General features: G+C 42.2%; 1 protein-coding gene across 1 annotated transcript in view; it reads right to left on the bottom strand.

The window, feature by feature from the left end:
• The window catches only part of LOC127662818 (NHS-like protein 1), a 65,740-nt gene that overhangs the window by 27,527 nt on the left and 17,141 nt on the right, over window positions 1-21,072 (bottom strand). The window contains exon 2 of the mRNA XM_052154176.1: window positions 20,055-20,318. Within this exon, the coding sequence (XP_052010136.1) occupies window positions 20,055-20,318 (264 nt within the window). The remainder of the gene's footprint in view (window positions 1-20,054; window positions 20,319-21,072) is intronic.

Raw genomic sequence — 21,072 nt, 5'->3', positions numbered from 1 at the left:
ATCAACTATGTGGTGATTTATGCACATTTGTATTCTATGTATTAATTGCATAGATCTATCATGCCTAAATTTGGGCATTTTTATGTGCTAAATTATTAAAAGAAAATAGAGTATTACATACATATAATAATTACAATGTAATGCATGTTAGCACCATGACTTTGCAAGCAATATTTTTTAAACAGTAATGCTTTAAGGGTGTTTGCATTAACTTACAATCAACAATAATGTTTTACAGCATTTATTAAACTTGGTTAATGGTAATTTATAAAACTAATGCTTATTGGTTTGTGTTAGTTCATAATGTTTTAACTTATGTTAATGTATACAACTTTAAATATGAATATGTATTCATATATGTAGAAATTACCATCAAATCCCAAAAGTTCTGTTAGTTCATGTTAACTATTCTGTTAACTGTTATGTAAAGTGTTTACGTTCCCATTTAAACACTATGTAATAAAAATGTCTCAGTTTTACTGCCACATGCTCCCCTATTAGTTCAGTTGGTTGGGCTTCTGCCTGATGCATACTAGTCAAATCAAGTGTTGTAGATATGCTGAGTACAGACTTGAGAGACAACCATTTTTGGATTTATTCCCTGGCCTACTGACCGGCATTTGAAATATCAGATGTTTCAGAGCTGGAGTCATGTTTTATAAATTGTAAATGCATGTAAACCTAAGACACACTCTGAAATGTGTTATATGCTTCTCAATTATAGACATCTTGAAACAAGCTCTTTGGATTATCTACTGTAACTAGCACTGGTTCGTAGCACCAGCAGAGACATGGCAGCCAATCAGAGACTGCCATACACTACAGCCAATTAGAGTGAATGTTCATTGTTACATCTTTATGATAAAACTAAAATTATTAAAAAACATACTTAACTAATTAGTAGTTTGGAATCAAAAATTAAATATTTTTAGTGCAGTTTTCGCGAGCATATGTGTTGGTGTATCTTCAATTTATTATTCAGCACATCTGATAAAAAGATGCACTCTGAATTCATTACACAATGTTGTATGAATGAATATTCAAGCTGAAATTTAAAAGGATAAATCATCAAAAAGGAAAAATGAAATATATATTATTCCATTCAATGAAAGTGAATGGTGACTGAGGCTGTCATTAAGTCGTCATACAGATTTAATACAACATGAGGGTGAGTAAACTAAATGAGGCTAATTTTTTAGTCAACTATCTTTGAATTTATCAGAATTTTTTATGTCTCTAGGCAAATTACTCAGACCTCTCAATTACTACAGGAAGTATAAATTAATATTAGCATTTAAATTATCACTGAAACTATGCCTATACTAGTGCCATCTTGTGGCACTACATAGTACCTCAGCCTTTAATAGGCTGACATTAGGAAGAGAGGAAGATCTCATGGGTATTAAAATCCAGGAACATGACCATGAAAAAAACAACAATACAATAGAATGCAGGTCAGCAAGATGTCACAGTGACACTAGCTGAAGAAGAAAGAGCTGTGTAAGATTGTGCATGTGATTCCCAGAGCAGCTGTGTGTGACACAAAGCCTATTTGCAAGTAATGCTAGCATTAGAAGTAATTAGACAGCATTAGAAGTGTTCACAACACCGTATGGACTATAGGCCACCTTAGTAAATAATATGCAAGCTACTGTCTTACACTTTGAAGGGGCAGCTGAATTCCACAGTGCATTTCAAATCAATACCACAATCACAACACATTTATATAGGTATGTTATTTAGGTATGTTAAATAACATACCTATATAAATGTTATTTAGTCTGTGTAGTCTCATGTGGTTCTGGGTTTGTCCTATGTTGATTTATGTAGCACTGTGGTCCTGGTGGAACGTTGTCTCGTTTCGCTGTGTACTGTACTAACTGTATATGGTTGAAATGACAATAAAAACCACTTGACTTATTTGACTTGACTTATATGTATCTGGACACTTATGTCACACTTATATATAACTAAATGTATTAAAATAAATAAAATATCAAATATCTTTCTACATTTTACAAAAATGTTTAAAAAAAAAAAAAATATATATATATATATATATATATATATATATATATATATATATATATATATATATATATATATAATGCAATGAAATATATCCATGTTTTAGAGTGGATTATATGCCCCAAAGATTTTGGGGTCATGTTTTTGCATATGTATGCATACAAAATGCAAAATACACTGAAAATTACTGTACATCTGTGAGCAGCTTGCCAGTTGGATATAGCATAGACTTAAGAAATCAACTGTCCTGAGGCTTAAGCCCAAAGAATACTTCAGTCCAAACTAAATTCTCTTGATACACTGCTCTATCCACATCTGGACTATGACTTTGACTGAATATAATCACTAATAAACCAGATTAATATGACAAGAAATACACACTATTACAGGCAATATTTAGTTTAGGATAAGCCTGCTGTGTTGATTTTAATCTGAGCAAATTTGACCAATGGTGCACTATAGCCTCTGGGAAGTCAGTTTTTGTTTATGACAATATATATCACTAAATAACTACCAATTATTTGCACCCATATTATAATTTAATTACTGCAATGAAGTCTTATTTTGCACAGAGTAAATGCAGGTTCTAAATGTATTAAACAAGTGCAACTTCATAAGGGTTCAAATACCTTTATCTAACATTCCTGTATTCTGTTTGTAAAGCAGAATGTACACTAAAAAGAAAATGCCCAGCTAAAAATTTGCTTCATGTGGTAACATTTAAATTATTTGGTTTGTTTCAAGTCAAACATATTCTTTACCATGTCTGAATCAACCTGACTACATTAGGTTACACCAACAAAACCCATTTTAAGGGTTAAATTAGGAAGAAATATCTCCTTAAGGTAACAACTGCATGTTACCACTTTTTAGTGTCTTCAGTGCAGTAACACTGTGTTCAGCATATTTGCTTATATTTTGTGCCTCAACACCAGTCTTGTCTTGGCCTGCCTCGTTCCAGACTTCAAACACCATCCATCAAACTGGGCAACACATTAAACAATACTTTAATAATCGCTCTTCAATCTATCACCATCTTTTCATCCAAAAACCTGTTAAAACTCATCACACTTTCAAAGTCTACCCATTAAGCTTTAACACTTGTTAATACCACTGGCCTTTCTTTGTTATGCCAACAGAAATTATAAAGTAAGAGAAATAATCTTTCGTTGAGTTCTAGCTATTGCACTTGAGCAAATGTTGACAATAAAAATGTTCTTCTGATGAGCAAGATCAAACTAAATTTGAAGTGCTACCTCTCCAGTCATGGAAGGAAGGACTGTAGGTGTAGTTGGGTCGGCCTTGTAGTGGGACGCCCTTTTGTGTGGGTGGCGGTGCCCATGGTTTTGGTGCCCTCAGAGCATTCTGCTGCTGATGAATTTTGGAGGAGAGGAGCCTGCGCCGAAGGCTGCCCTCTGTCTTGGGCTGGAGATTGTTTAGCTTTCGAGTATAAAGAGGAAGAAGCTCATCTTCGTCCTCATAGTAGTTCCTATTCCAGCATTGCCCAGCTGGTTTGGTGGAGAGGCAGTCCATGTATGCAATCATCTCCTGCTTTGAGAGCAGTACCTCAATTTCAAAAGTCCCATTTGCGATATCCAACCACAGGTTCCAACATCCACTCCTGAAACAATTTCCTTTTTAATCTCCTCTTGCTTTTGACACCCAGATAAACCTCTACAAGTCAGAGGAAGGTCATTAATCAAGTGCAAATCTGGGTTCTCCATAAACAAAAAACATCAAAGCAACTCCAATCAAGGTTCGTCTCAAGAACCCACATATTAAGCAATGTAGAAAACATAATCAAATAGGCCAAGTCAAGATAACACATATATAGTTTTTGCCCTCTCACTAACTAAAGCTACAGTACTGACTGTGGGAAGCCTACACTACTCAAGATTGCATGTCTTGTCTAATCTGTAAACCAGGATTATCCCTTTGCATCCAAGTTGCTTCTGAGGGCAGGATTTGCACTGCAGATGGTCTCCTAAGAGGAGGGAAATATTATTGAACTGATGATGGTTAAACTTTTCTCTATTGAGAGTTTGTGAAAACGAATTGGATATATGCACTAAAGGGGCCCAAAAATTTATTTGGACACTAAAGTCACACCCTTCTTTTTGAGAATGTTTCCTAACAATTTATTTGTTCAGGGAGAAAAAAAGACTTGGTAGGGTACAGTAGATATACCTCCCTCTTGATTGTAAACATGAAAATTAACATTGAACACAAGCTTTTCTGGTAGCATGTTATCTGGAAAGAGCACCACCTATATTCCAGTGGTTGTATTATTCTTTTAAAGTTGAGTTATAGTAAACTATTTTGATTGAAAAAGCTGGTAATTAGAATACTTACACATTGTATCTATTTGAAACAAATGCATACTCTTGCATAATGAAAATGAGTGTATAATCCCATAGGTCCCTACACATTCTGTTTCTAGGGAATAGAATATTTTAGAGACTTGGGAATCATCTAAAAAAAACAATAGATATACCATAAAAATTAAGACTTCGTAGTCAAACTCTAGTGGAACATTTCCATATTTAGTATGATGAAAGACACATGTGGTTACTCTGCTAGTGCACCTGTGTAAAATTAAGGAAATTGACTTCATACATCCACTAAAGAGGACCTTGGGACCAGCTGGTTAAATTTAATTGCAAAAATTTGGCAAAGAAAAAAACAATTCTGAGAAAAGGTTTAGCAGCATTTGCTTGCAGACGCCACTTGCTTTAATATTTGTTTTCTAAAGCAATGACATTCTAATGCAATGACATCCAAATACTTTTAGTGATACTGTGTATCTGGTGCAGATGGTTGTGGTAACATGATGAGTTGAAAACTGCATGTGAGAATTAGAGTGGGAGAGAGAAACATGATATGACCTACTGTATAGATAGTCAGACAGAAAGAGCATTGTACTTGGTTATCTCCAGCTAATGTAACCGTCTAAGCCCAGATAATGTGCTGAGCTCCAAGGATAACTGACTGAGATGGGTGACATAAATATATTGCCCATGAAGCGATCGTTCACTCAAACAGAACAACACCACACTCCAATATTGTATTACAGCACTTTATCTATGCTTAGACAAGCTGGATATATTATCCATTTCATCATGATCAGATCTGATTAACCTCCATGCGGGGTCTAATCTAAACCCTTGAACTCAATTCTTTGGATGACTGCCAAAGGTGAGAAATGCACCAGATGAGAACCCTTCTAACAAAAGCTTGAATACAATTGCCCTGGCCTGGCAAGATGTTTTCTACAAAAACACTATTACAGCCACATAAATCTAGGCTTATCATTTTACATGTCTGGCAGCAGACTTTGGATGAACGCTCCACTGTTAACGCTTGTGTTAACCTAAATGAGCAACATGTACATTTGATTGACGCTTACACTGTGACGTGGCTCCTTTGCAGGCTCAATCATGACTCAGAAAATGAGTCTCGTCCTTAAAAACTTAAGCAAAGCTTTTCCTTTCTCTTTTGTCCCTTTCAGTGAAACCTCAGAGAAGTATTTAGAGGAGTGTTCGTGTGGTCATTGTTCACTGGTCTGTAAAGCATCTGTATTCACTTATCGGAAGTAACCTTGCAGTGAAGCGTTTGTGAAGATGCAGTGTAAATGATAGTTCACCCCAAAATTAAAGTTCTGTCCTTATTTACTCACCCTCATGTCATTTCAATCATAAAAGTCTTTATTCCTTCCATGGACAAAAGAGACATTTGGCTCTTCCCTTAGAATGAAAGTAAATGGGACTGAGGCTCTTAGTACTTAACATTCTGCCTAACATCTCCATTTGTGTCCCGTGTAAGAAAGAAAGTCCTATAGATTTGGAACAACAAGTGATGTTGTGACATTTTGGGAGAATTAACACTTTAAGCACAGTGATTTGGGGGGTTCACAAACTAAGACTATAAATATGAAACAGAGAAAGAGATTTTGCCAAAAAAAAAAAAATAAATAAAAAAAAATAGAGATCAAATAGAATTCCACTTTAAATTTCAAATTTCTTTGGTTTTCCTCCTACAGTGTGCAGAGGAGTGTAAACTCAGCTTGGTTCCTCCCACGAATCACACAAACCAGTGGCTCTGAATAGAGATTGTGCACCCCAACAAGGTGCTAGTCTGCACCAGCGGACCTCCTGCTCGCTAGTCTCCTCTTATTGTAACTGGAGTGCAGTGGGGCAAGCCAACAAAAAGAACTTTCAACAATAGTTGCCATGGAGTCCATCTAATTCATCCAGAGGCACCTGCTGCACCAGACAGTGTGCTCAGCTCAGTGTGCTCGGCTCTATTGTCATGTCCATTTGGCTAATTTCTGTGCTTTGTCAATCCGGACTCAGTGGATGTGACCTCCATCAAACTGTGCTGTTGGGAGGAAATTTGTCTATAGTTTCATATCCTGTAGACTACACGCGTATCATAGTTTTATCAGAGTCTGTAGAGTCTTAGAGAGAATTTGCACATAAAAAGCGCCTGCATTATACGCACTGTATATACACTGTTAAAAGTGATAACATGCAATTGTTACCTTAATGAGCTATTTTGACTTGATTGAACTCTTAAAATAATTTATCATTTAATTTACCTAAATCATTTTATTAGAGTAACATAATGTATTAATGTTGATTCAGAGATGTTAAATAATATTTTTGATTGAAAAAAATAAACCTCAGCTAATTTACAGTAGATGTCACCACAAGAAACATATTTTATATCCCATTTTTTCACTGTTTAATGCATAAGAATATACTGAAGAACAACGTAAAGTTGAAGTGTGCAATTTATCCAAAACAGATAGTCCCATCTCAAACACAAGCACAATGGTTGAGTCAGTGTTGCTGTTTTGGGCTGGTCAGGATGCCCAAAACAAACAAAAAGACTTTTGGGGGAATCAACCTATGAATGTCTTATGTATAGTTATCTCTGCAAGTTAGCTGGAAGGGGAAAGTATTTTAAGACTAAAACAATTACACATATCACCTTTAGTTTTTATTCAGATACTATTAAAAGTATATCTAGTACCATATAATGGTCAATATAGAGGGTCAACGTGACAGCTCAAATTATTACTGCACTAGCAAACACATTTTTCAGATACCACTAAACTTGTGTGTGTGTATATATATATATATATATATATATATATATATATATATATATATATAGCTTCTGAGGATTACATGCCAATGTTGCCTCCACATTATTTAAGGGGATATGTGTGTGTAATAATTCCTATAGCTATATAGAATGCCAGTTTAGAGCCTTTAGAAGCATTCTGTCAATTCCAGTGTACAGACCAACAGTAGTGTCCTTAGCTTAACTGAACATTCAATGAAAGCAACTCACATCAATGAGCAAGTATTAGAACAAATGTACAAAAGAAAAGATTCAGTGGGTGAATTGGGTTTAAAATTTGGTTTATAAAGTTTAAAGTTTGGAATTGTGAGGATTATGAAACTAGTTGTACAAATCCTGATGTGAACTAGTGACACAACACAGCAGTTCCTAAGTTCTCCAACCAATAAATATCTTGATTTCAAAAGGCAGCTTTACAGTGCAAACAAGCGGCCCATAAAACAAATTTACAGATTTTTTTAACTTTATCACACACTGCTACAGAAGCATTTTGGAGGAATAAATCATTATTTAGCTTGAGGACTCCATTTGGACTCCATGTTTCCATATACTCCCACTCGCTGCCAATATCCCTAGGTCCATAATTCCTTCCATATATTCTCAAAGAATGTAATAACACCCTGAGGCTTTGATTCAACAATAACATCGTTAATTCCCTTCAATAGTTTCATCTTGGAATAATTCACTGTGTCATTTTCAGAAATGAAGAATGGCCTTTTTTATTATCTCCACCCTGATAAATATGTGCAGGCCAAACCCAACAGTGCTCTTCACCAGTGGCAACAGGGATCACAGTCAGAATTCCACTTATGTGCTAGGGAGTGTAAGATGAGCACACGCCCATTACTTAGACCTTCATGTGAGGCTGTGTGTTTGAGGGGCCACAGCTGGGAGAACATATCTGGAATGGCCATCATTCTTCAGGCTATACGCCAACCCTGGCTAATGTCCACGATTCATAACTGTTACAGGAACTGTGGAGTTCCGGCAAAAAGTGCATAATAAGACATTCATGCTTGCGTGAGACTCAAATACGGGTGCTTTAGCAATTAAGCCAGTATAATGACACAAGGGCTTGTAAAATGATTGTCCTGACATCTGAAATGCCCAAGAGATCCCTGATGTTCTGCATCTTCAGTCCAAATCAAGCAAGTGAGAACACTGCAAAATCCTCTTGTGAAAGAACAGATAATATGGGTTGATTGGTCCATTGGGTTGCTGGATCACAAATTAAGTGTGACAAAAATTGGATTACATCCAATCAGCTGGTCTGGCTCCTCTGGAAAACAGTGAAATGGAAATAGTGGGGGAGTTGGCTACCTTTATTTAGGTCAATGAAATTAATTTATATAAATCTTACACAGAGAGAGTTTTCAGGCTTTTAAAGTAAATTACACCCAAATAAATACCGGTCCCTGCCTCTCACGAAAGCTGTCTCCAGTTCTCATATAAGTCACCTGCAGAACGATGACTTTGTTGATTTGATTCAAGAGCTGAGGAGCACCTGACAAACAGAATTCTCTTTTTGTTGCTCATTATGGAGTCACTAAACCATATCTCCATCATGTGACACCTTTTGAGATTCCTGTGGGTTGTGGTTCACCGCACACATTTACACCTTTGACAACAGGAGTAAGTCCATAAAGCAAATTTTCTAAATGAGTGCAGATGGTGCATTGGTGTACAGTTATCTTTAAAAAGAAACCCATAGTTTTTATTTGTGTTGATATGAATGCACTTTTGGAGCTTGACTTTATAGCAGGAGCCTTTCTCAACCTGCACAGGTCCCTCGGCTGCAGGCTGATTGCAACTTCTTGGTGCTTGGAGCAATAGGCAGCTTTTTGTAAACAACACAGAGTGGAAGCTACTCATACAGGGGCAATAATCTGAAAAGTACTGTAAGTGTGTGTGTGTGTGTGTGTGTGTGTGTGTGTGTGTGTGTGTGTGTGTGTGTGTGTGTGTGTGTGTGTGTGTGGTGGGGCTGAGGGGGTTGGTTCCTATACATTTGATAAGTTAGCTAATTTCTATGATATTTATGTGACTTTTAAATAATTTTTCTGGATAAGTCTTCTGGATAGTTTTATAGAGATTGCACCCACAAAGAGCAATTTCTGCCCAATTAAAAAAACATTGAGGAGAGTGTACCTAGAAAAATGTATATTCAATATTAATATATAACTAATTATCATGACTATTAAAGTCATGCAAATCATGATATTTCCATATTTTCAGGGGGAACACTGATTATAAAATAATACATATGTCAGCAAATAACAGCTTGCTAATATTAATTATGTGATGTGACGTTCACTCTGTAGTCCTAAATGATTTGCTGAAAGATGACTTCGGTATGTAGATGTAAGACATACAGCTTAGTTTATATGCTAGTTTAGGCCACAGCCACAACTTAATCGCACAGGAAATCAACATGTTGCTTCCAAAAGTGTGTGTGCCCTGAAGACAACCACACTACTGCAATAATTATGAGCACCATAACCCATCAGACATTCCGTGATCATCTTTCCCTCTAGCGCAACTGATTGTAGGAAGTAGCCGCTTTCATATAAACATTGGTGAATGTGTTTCTTCCAACCTAGTTTTAAAAGAATGAACGTTAATATAAGTACATTTTTGCACACTGACCTTTACGTGCCAAATGTCGCTGCAGTTTCCTGGTGAAATTACCAGTAGAGGAATTACTACTACAACAACAACTGTGGTTTCATTCACTTTCACACAAATTACGACTACAATGGCTAATTATGATAAACACTTACTTTTCACACTATTAATCACACACTGCTAAGTTATGTTATAAAAACATATCACTTTTTTACTATAACGCATAATTTGAAAAACTATAAATTGTATTGCTTTATTACAGACTCACCTACATTCACACACTTATTCCAATGTGATTAGCTTCTGCGGTAGCTCACCTGATAGAGCGTTGGACTTTGGACACTAAAGTTTGCGGTGCGGGAATAGTCAAGCACGCAAGCTGACACGTGACACAACAGTGTCAAAGAAGTGACAAGAAGTGATGTGGTTGCTTCAGAAAATGTGCTTTTAATTTCTCATTTTGTTTTTGGACACTATCAGTTAGATTTAGGCAATGGTTAAGGGTAAGGATGTCTGTTTTGTTTTTGTACCTCATTTGATTTTATTGGTTAAGTTTAGGCTACAGGTTAGTGAGCTATGTTTTCCTCATTAAAACCTCCATCTAATATTCACCTTAAACTCCTTGTCTGATTACTACCCCATTTCACTCGCTTTTGGCGCCCTCCACTGGATATTTCACTGGGAAACTGCAGCCACGTAATTTCATTTCACAGAAATGTTGACACGGTCAAGTAATGTTCATGAGACCAGGCTGGTTTTGGCAGTTGCATTGTCACTCTAAAAACATTGTTTTTTTACTTCACTGGTTAGGTTTATGGTTGGGATTTGGGTTATTGCTGAATTAACAGTGTATTCAATCTGACAGCAGATGCTACCCATTGACATAGATTTCTGTTTGGTCTTTAAGTTATATTTTTTATACAACTGGCAACATCTTTTATTTGCCCTGTGGTCAAGCAAACAAATCTCTTTAAATATAATGATTATCTCTCAATAAATTAGGAAAAGTGCTTAAGGCCACTTTTCATGCAGTTTTCACACAAATATTTATGAAATTACTGCAGGAGTTCTCAACATTGAATCAATAACTAGTCAGCATAATTTATTTAAAGTAGAGTTTTGAAATGTGTTACTTGCTTTGCTTGCAGTGAAGTATTTGAATTGTTGCCACAAAAGTACCTAACTTTGAAAATCATTGGCACCAGCCAAGCATGAAAAAATTAAAATAAAAGGAATCAGTTCTCTTACGAGAGGTTCTCTCGTATTGCGTAAGCTAGCTTACGCTACGGGAAAGATTCATCCTTTCTGAGATATTGAAGCCAAAAAATTATCCTTAATTTTGTATCATTTGTCAACGCAGTGCAGCAACTGCAGACCTTGAGCGGGCTAGCTAGTGAGCTCATTGGTTGCTCTGCGGCAACTGCTGCAGCCTATAGACGAACTTGGGCGAACTCGCGTCCAATGAGAGGCGTCCGCGCGCTTACTGCATCAAAGCCCGCCAAAATGGCCGTGGCTAGAGTGCATATAAGCGTAGTTCGTTAGGCTGGAACCCTGATTTTCATCTCTTCAGCGAAGCTCTTCACATCTCTGAACTGGAAGCCGCGTCGCCGTTCGAGGGGCATCTAGCAAGCTTGGACAGCGCTCGAAGAAGCCGGCCGTCTCCGCCACCTTCAGCCATCCTGCGAGCTACGCCATCCGGCGACGTATCCTTTTAGAGCAAGCTAGTTCTTAACGAACTTCACAAAAGAGTAACGAGCGTCTTTTTTAAGATGCCTCGCACCACTTGCGCTTCATGCCGCGCCCCTCTCAGCGCCGGAGACCGCCACATCATCTGCGTCCTCTGCCTGGGACTGGGGCATGCAGAGCTCGCCCTCGCTGAAGGCGGATGCGACCTCTGCGAGGAGCTTCCGATGTCGACCCTGCGGGCTCGACTCGAAGCGCTCAGAACCGAAGCCACCGCGCCGCCTTCCGTTCCGCCGCGCAGGAAAAAGCGCCGCTCCCAAAGGCTGCCAGAACCGTTGATAGAAGCGACTGCCTCACCGGAGCCTCTCCCTCGAGCATCGCTCTCACCCTCCCCGCCCCCCCGGGACGCGCAGTTGCCGCCCAGCGGCCGCACTGCGGCCATCTCGGAGGATGAGGCGGAGGATAAGGGCTGTTCCATCATGGCTTCGGACAGCGAGGAGTGGTCAGGCTCCCACGCTTCTCCTCGGCCCAGGAATCCAGCAGGACCCGCGCCGGAGTCGAAGGGGAACTAACACGCCTCCTCACACAGGCCGTCGACCGCCTCGGGCTCGAGTGGTCACCGCCCCCTGAGCAGGCTCCCAACAGACTCGACGGCTGCTTTCTTCAGAGCCGTCGCCACGCAACACCCGCGGCCCGGCCGCTCCCTTCCTGCCGGAACTCCACACTGAGCTTGCAAAGTCGTGGAACACGCCTTTCTCGGCCAGGATCCGTTCCCACGTCTCCACCCCTCTCGCTTCGGTGGACGGCGCCACCGAGAAGGGCTACTCCTCCATCTCCCCGGTCAAGGATTCGGTAGCAGCAAACCTTTGCCCGCCCTCCGCGAGATGGCGGTTTAAGCCAGTGCTCCCGTCTAAGGCCTGCAGAGCGACTTCCGCCTATGTTGGCCGCGCCTATTCCACCACCGGCCAAGCCGCATCTGCTCTGCACTCCATGGCCGTCTTACAGATCCTCCAAGCGGACCTTCTTCGGGAGTGGGATGAGAAAGGCAGGCACCCAGAGGCTGTTACAGATCTAAGAAGCGCGATGGACCTCGCCCTTCGCGCCACCAAAGCTGCAGCCCAAGCTCTAGGGAAGTGCATGGCCTCGCTGACTGTGACCGAGAGACACCTGTGGCTAACGCTAGCCGACATGGGAGAAGCAGAGCGCTCCACGTTACTCAACGCACCGCTCTCTCCGACCGGTCTCTTCGGCTCCGCGGTGAGTGGCATTGTTGACCGCATTTCAGAAGTCCAGAAAGCCACCCAAGCCATGAACCTCTTCCTGCCGCGTCGCGCTAGCTCCTCTGCAGGCCGCCCACGTGACCAGCCTCCTGCACGAGCCTCTTCACAGCGCCCAGCTCAACAAAGTCAGACTTCTCAGTGTCGACAGGGCGGCCGCCCTCGATCACGCTCAGACAGCCGCCGCAGACAGCCGCCCCCCCGCAGGCCTCGGTCTAAGGTTGCGCTGAAACCTGAGCAACCAAAGTCCTCCTAGCCTTGTTGAAAAAATGACGGCTCAGTCCCGCCGCGGCCGGACCACCGTCAAAGCTTCGCCCCCTGTCAGTCCCCCTCTCTCAGGCTACTACAGTGGTGGATTCAGCAGCCAACAAGCCGGTGATACTGCCCGCTTGCCTGCACTCAAACACCGTTTTCACGGCGACCCAAAGAAATCTTGTAAAGAGCAAACATGCCTTATGTGTAGAAAATGTGCCCACAATCCAGTGTTCACCCCTACACACAAGCATTACACTTCCCGTGTTCCTATCAGAGCCCACTCACATAAAGCGGACACAGCCCGCTCGAGTGTTAGTCAATAAACGCACCCACGAATCCGTGCGCGCGCCCCTTCTCTGGCCGCTCTGTCACATGACCAGCCTTATGTGTAGAAAATGTGCCCACAATCCAGTGTTCACCTCTACACACAAGCATTACACTTCCCGTGTCCCGATCAGAGCCCACTCACATAAAGCGGACACAGCCCGCTCGAGTGTTAGAGTCAATAAACGCGCTCACGAATACGTGCACGCGCCCATTCTCTGCCCGCTCTGTCACACGGCCAGCAAACACTTCTCTGTATGTAAGTCCCGTGCCCGTGATTATGCTCGCGCATCACTTAACAGATGTGACTCTTTCCCCATTCACCTCAATCGGGAAGTCACTCACAGAACAGCCTGTCCCTGCTGTCTGCGAGCAGTCATGCATAAGCACAGTAAGCGCGTCCACACATTCTGTTCAGCGCGCTGTGTGCAGCAATCAGGGCGATTTGGCCATTCACCCTCTAGCGTTACGCTTCAAAGCGTGGGAAGCTATCCCAGGGATATCCAAATGGGTGTTAAGCACAATAAAACAATGCTATTTGCTACAGTTCGATCGCCGCCCTCCCCGCTTCAGAGCTCGGCTCGAAACTATTGTGAACACGGAAGCAGCCTGCATGCTTCGTTCAGAAATAGCAAACCTTCTGTGCAAAAGGGCCACAGAGAAAGTGCCACCTTCGCTGAGCGAGTCGGGGTTTTACAGCCGTTATTTTCTTGTTCCCAAGAAAGACGGCGGCCTCAGACCAATATTAGATCTCAAGGGTTTGAACAAGGTGCTTGCAAAAGACTGTTCAAAATGCTTACAATCAGGAAACTCCTCGCGCATACGCGCCAGGGGACTGGTTTATCTCTCTCGATCTGAAAGATGCCTACTTTCAGATTCAGATAAATCCCGTCACAGGCCATTCTTGAGATTCAGCCTCGACGGCCAGGTTTATCAATACACCGTCCTTCCGTTCGGCCTGTCTTTAGCACCCGTACTTTCACGAAGTGCATGGATGAGGCGCTCGCACCCCTGCGGAGTCAGGGCTTGCGAATTCTGAACTATTTGGACGACTGGCTGATTATGGCACAGTCACATACGGAGCTTCTGTCTCACAGAACAGTTCTCCTCAGCCATCTGAACAGTTTGGGTCTTGCAGTCAATTGGACCAAGAGCTCACTACAGCCCAGTCAGGCAATTTCCTTCCTTGGAATAGAACTAGACTCCGTGGCAATGACGGCTCACTTATCTACACAGCGCGCCGTGTTCAGCGACTAGCCGCGTCCTTTCAGATGAACAGCCTCACGCCTCTGAAAAAATTTCAGAGAGTGCTAGGTTACATGGCCTCAGCCGCAGCAGTACTTCAGCTGGGTTTACTGCGCACGCGCCCGCTTCAGCATTGGCTAAACACCCGCGCGTCTCGCCGGGCTTGGGCCACAGGCCGCCAGCCGATCAAGGTGACTCAGACCTGTATTTCAGCTCTGCAGCCCTGGACAGTGGCCGAATGGTATCAGCGGGGAGTGACGATGGGAGCTGTATCTCACCGAAAAGTCATCTCGACAGACGCGTCCAACATGGGTTGGGGCGCGGTCTGCGAGGGCTCTCCGGTTTTTGGCCTATGGTCAGTTCAGGAAAAGCTCCTTCACATAAATTAACTGGAAATGATAGCGGTCGAGTACGCGCTTGTGCGCTTTCTCCCGGTCATTCAGGGTCATTCAGGGTCCGTTCGGACAACAGATCTGTGGTATCCTACTTAAACCGTCAGGGCGGTGTCAGATCCAGGAACCTCTTCCATCTGACGAAACGCATACTGAGTTGGTCCCAGTGCCACCTGCGCTCGCTGAGGGCGACGCACGTGCCAGGCCACCTGAACGATGGCCCAGAAAGACTGTCCAGAGACAATATTCCTCCAGGGGAATGGTCCCTGCACGCTCAAACAGTCCAGAAGTTATGGTGCATATTCGGCAGAGCAGAGATAGACCTCTTTGCGTCAGAAGAGAACTCTCACTGCCCAATATTTTTCTCAGCGAGGACGCAGCTAGCCCAGGACTGGCCCAACCGCCCGCTTTACGCCTTCCCTCCCATCTCGCTATTGCCACAGGTAATGCAGAGGATCAGGAAGCAGCGTCACTCGGTGCTCCTCAAAGCCCCGCGTTGGGAGAATCAGACATGGTTCCCGGAGCTTACGCAGCTGTCACTGACAGCGCCGTGGCCCATCCCAGTGAGAGCAGATCTCCTCTCTCAAGCTCGCGGCACGATCTGGCATCCCCACCCAGAGCGCTGGGCGCTGCATGCGTGGGTGATCAACGACTACCCGTCGCTCTGCCAGAAGGGGTAATAAACACCATCATACACGCTAGAGCCCCGAGAAGACTCTATGCGTCAAAATGGTCTGTGTTTTAAAAATGGTGCACCGACAGAGACCTGGACCCACGGACATGTGGGGTGTCGGACATAAGGGCAGATCCCCATACACGCTCAAAGTGTATGTGGCGGCCGTCGCGGCGTTCGCTGAACCCCTGCACGGCCAGTCACTGGGAAAAAACGAGCTGGTCATCCGCTTCCTCAAGGGAGCTAGAAGGATGAACCCCAGCGCCCCATCGGTTCCTATCTGGGATCTTTCTATAGTTCTCGAAACTATGAAAGCCCCCCTTCGAACCGCTTCAATCCGTGGATTTGAAATACCTTTCACTCAAAACCGTTTTTCTGACTGCCCTGTCATCAGTCAAACGTGTGGGAGACCTTCACGCGCTGTCTGTCAGCGCTGCGTGTCTTGAGTTCGGACCAAGTGACTCCAAGGTCATTTTAAAGCCTAGACACGGCTATGTTCCCAAGGTGATCGGTACTCCTTTCAGAGCACAGGTCATTTCCCTATCGGCACTGCCAGCATCCGATAGCGAACGCGACGCCAATCTCCTTCCACCTCTTTCAGACGCTCTGAGCAGCTTTTAGTTTCGTTCGGAGGGCGCACCAAAGGTCTCGCCACCTCGAAACAGACACTGTCTAGATGGATAATGGACGCTATTGCTGCCGCATACGCGTCAAAAGACTTGCCATGCCCGTTGGGCATTAGGGCTCACTCCACTAGAGGCATGGCCTCATCGTGGGCATGGTCCAGCGGGATTTCCATCCACGACATATGTGTGGCAGCGGGCTGGGCTTTCCCCTCCACCTTTGTCAGATTTTACAATCTGGAAGTGCCCGCCCTGCAGGCAAAACTACTAGCGGTTTAATACGCTACAGCTCCCTGGTGAGCTGCACTGATGGGACTCATTCCACACAGACCGGCACCGCCGCTCTGTCGTTCCCTTCCCACTATGTGCTTATGTATTACATACACACTGGCCCGCACTCTTGCCGGCCAAATATTATTTCCCCACTCACAAGGGCTCCCCGGGTCCCCCACCCCGGGGCTCATGCAGTGGATGCTTGGCGCGACGGCGTTGACAATGGGTTCCCGTAGCGTAAGCTAGCTTACGCATATCTGAGAGAACCTCTCGTAAGAGAACGAATCGGTTACCTAACGTAACCTCGGTTCTCTCTAGATGAGGAACGAGTATTGTGTAGCCGGCCGTGCTTCGCGCCACGGCGACTTTCGCTTCACTCAATGAAAACCAGGGTTCCAGCCTACGAACTACGCTTATATGCACTCTAGCCACGGCCATTTTGGCGGGCTTTGATGCAGTAAGCGCGCGGACGCCTCTCATTGGACGCGAGTTCGCCCAAGTTCGTCTATAGGTTGCAGCAGTTGCCGCAGAGCAACCAATGAGCTCGCTAGCAAGCCTGCTCAAGGTCTGCAGTTGCTGCACTGCGTTGACAAATGATACAAAATTAAGGATAATTTTTTGGCTTCAATATCTCAGAAAAGATGAATCTTTCCCGTAGCGTAAGCTAGCTTACGCAATACTCGTTCCCTCATCTAGAGAGAACCGAGGTTACGTTAGGTAACCGATTCGTTTTTATAAATAAATAATAATAATCAGGTCACCATGCTGGACAGATTAGTTATGCTTGACATGAAGAATACACTGGATGACAACAAAGTCACAAGATAAAAGACAAGAGAGAGAGAGAGAGAGAGAGAGAGAGAGAGAGAGAGAGAGAGAGAGAGCAAAACAAATGCCACCTGATCATCTATTCAAAGCAAACTAGTTCATTTCACACGTACACACATGCCATCACAAATTACCACTATTCATTATTCATCCAGTGACAATTCAACAAAAAAGAACATCTTGACCAAATCAGTATACACAAAACATTAAAAGAGCAAGTGAAGAACACAAAATGCCATGGCAGAGTCAAAATTGCAAGGAATGACAGGGATGCTAATCAAAATTGATTGAGTTTAGGATAGTCTCAGTAGAGCTCACATGAAAGAGGGATCAGATAAAATGTTCCTCCTTTATCAACAACCCCACTCATCACTTCAAAACTTCTGGCATGGTCACTGAAACTTTTCAGACAGATTCTCACTCGTTTCCACGGGAAGCTGCACTTCCTTGCAGGAAACAAAGGAACCGGAGGAGAGAGCAGAGGAGCGCTTTGAAACTGAGCAAGATGTTTAACTAACAGCTGAACTATGATTCCCTCCCTTTGTCTTGCATCAAGGATTCTGTTATTAACATTTTTATGTACAGAAACTGCATTAAGAACTAACGCTACATTTCTTATTGTCTTTCTTCTAAATTTGAAGTTCTGACACTTACCTCTCAAGCAAAACATCGTCTCCTCTCTCTCTCTGTGTTGGTATTTGTTGGGAAGTTTGTCAAGAGTTTTGAGGAGCACTGTCCTCACACAGCCAGAGTGCCCCCCCCTTTCTCTTGTCCCGAGGAAAAACACTCACACATGTTCATAGGCACTATCTCGAACCCCCTCCTCTCACATGTATACACACACACACTCAAGCACAGTGGCAGCCTCCCAGCTCATGCACCCTGGGAAAGTGCTATCCAGTCCCAGCATACTACTGCTGTTTCACAGGACTGACACTACTCCAGGACAAAGGACAGCGAGGTGGAGAGATTGAGAGAGAAATAGAGAGAGACAAACTCAATCAGCTAGACCCCCCTCCCTCTGTCTCTAATCCCCAGCAGCAGAGTTGTAGTTCTAATGATTGTTCTTTATTTGGCTGTCAGCAGTTTAGCAGTCACTGGATTTTGACATACTGAATGTTAAAAATAGCTAAATCCCCCAGTCTCAATTGTTTGTTATAAAGACAATGGCTCAACCTGGACATTGTTCTAGGCTGTCACCAGCTAAAAACCTAAACAAAACAAAAAAAACAAACAAACACAAAACATGCTTTTTCTGAAACATTTTACCAATGTCAATTGATCTGACAACCTGAGAAATTTGACTGCAAATAGATCTGAAGTGACCTACAGATGTACTTGAGGGCAAAACTGTACAGATAAGTCTTCCTCATTCTATGAGTCCCATTAATCAAGTGCTAAAATAGAGCAACTAAATTTAAACACACAACAACCAGAAGGTCATTTTTATCAATTGCACCATTTTCCCACTGTCAGCACTGTTTTCCAGTAACCAAAACACTGGTGTGGTGTGGGAATAATAAAAGAATGGCTTGTCATTACTGTATATTCCACTCTGTTAACCTTGGACTTCACACATGGAAATCCCTTAGTATCTCAAGGTAAATAAAATGGCATTGCTTGGAAATGTTTATTTTACATCCTGTTAGAGTCATCCAAAATCAGTTTGAAGGACAACAAATGAACATGAACAAAAGCCATATGGCAATAAACAGCCCTTTAAAAGACACAGTGTAATTTTATGTAATTTAATAAACACTCTATAAAGTGAAATGTCTCAGCTTTGTAACGATACAATTATTATGTTCCTACTCCAAACTGTTGTCGCGATATAGCCTAATTATTTAAATGATGGCTGATATGCTTTATATTTTACTTCACTGCATGAAACTCAAAATGTGTTTCTGGGACAAAAAGATGGAGCAGATTACATATCAGCTTTATATAGTTATAAATCCGAATATATACTTTTAAATTCACATTTGTAGTTATAAATCCTGAATATAAAGTTGTAAATACAAATATACAATATTATATATTCAGATTTACAACAAATTATTCAGATTTACAATTATATAATCACATTTAAATCTATATATTCAGACATATAAAAATATATTCAATATTTTACAATATTCTGATTTACAGTGACAGTATACACTGTATCAAGATTTGTAACTAGGCTATATATCGTCACCTTCCTAAAATAATGTCCTAAGTCATTTTTTCAGGTTTTTCAGAAATGTTACCAGAGGTGGCCAGCATCATGAGGAGATTATTTAGGCAAAAAAAAAAATATATATATATATTGATTAATCAGATAATTAAAGCCTAATTTTATTTTATTTCATTATATTGAGTTTTATGAGACAAGCAGATCCTCTTACACATTGTTATCCTTAAAATCAATAAATAAATACATTGAAGGTTTTTTAAATGCAAATGCTATGCATATAAAGGTCCTTTGACATCTCAAGTCACATTATTGTACGGTATCAGCAATAAACATTCTGACAAAACAAAAATACAACCCAATGATCTATCTTACACTCTCTGACAAACTACCTTTATAATCTCCACTTACTAGAACTTAGAACAATTTGGAGGTTAGATTTGGGAACTATCCCAAATGACTCATTAGACAACCGAGATGATAAACTGAAGTTGAGTGTCCACTGCTTACCTCTGCGGTGAAGAGGAGCATACACCCACTCATCAAAGTCATCATCGGTATCCTGCTCTCTGTGACAGGGGAAGAACCGTCCATGCTGCTCAGTAAGCGAAGAAAGACCCAGGGCACAAAGGGCTCGTGGCACAGGGTGAGACTCCCCTCTGTACCTCAGAAAGCTCCTCTCTCCCCACATTTCCCAGGACCACAGCCAAGAAATCTCCTTAAAGCCGGATTTGAATGGAAGATTCAGGCAGCTCTCCAAATGCCCCACATTTCCTTATGGAATGCAGACAGAAGCAGATCACTCTAACATGGAAGGATTACAAACCAAGACAGAGCGTGGGTCCTTCTGTAATATACATGTTTCAAAATATTATTGGAACCATTGGAACCAATGCTGCTCTTCAACAAGTTTTCAAAACTCTTTTCTTTGTCAATAACTGATACTTGGAGTTAGACACCAAACAAAGCAATGTGCATTGTCAGGAAGTCCTCCGAAAAACTCCTTTGCTCCCCAGCTGTGACACATCGGACACGTCTGTGCGCTGGCGAGAGCAAGTGTTTGTATACGTGCGTGTGCGTGTACTCATGGTCTTCCAGCAGTGCTGCGTCTGCTCCAGCAGGATTTCTGAACCGTGTCTTTAGGTGGAGGACAAACAATATAAACTCCATTGACAACATACATATGTTATGTTGCTCAGTGAATTAGACAACTGAATTAAAGTAATACTAAACTGAGCATGTTTCTAATAAACCCCAAAGATTCTCTTCTACCACCTGTCTAATCTAAAAGTTTATATTGTAATCTACATGCACCCTATTAATAGATAAAGCAGAATAATCACTTCAGAGGGTATTAATGGTGACAGGGACAAGGCTCTTAGTGTAATCATATTCAATTATGCATCATATTTCATTATGACGTGGTGTGCCATGCAGAGTAACTAATAGGGGTGTAAATATTTGCTCTGACAACGATGCAGTGCATCATTAAATACATTTGTAAAGATTATTTTGGTTCAATTCAGTG

Source organism: Xyrauchen texanus, chromosome 22 (genome assembly GCF_025860055.1).
Source record: "Xyrauchen texanus isolate HMW12.3.18 chromosome 22, RBS_HiC_50CHRs, whole genome shotgun sequence".
NCBI classification, from domain to species: Eukaryota; Metazoa; Chordata; class Actinopteri; order Cypriniformes; family Catostomidae; genus Xyrauchen; species Xyrauchen texanus.
The sequence above is the reverse complement of the archived record's forward strand: the minus strand, read 5'-3'. Positions and strand labels throughout refer to the sequence as shown.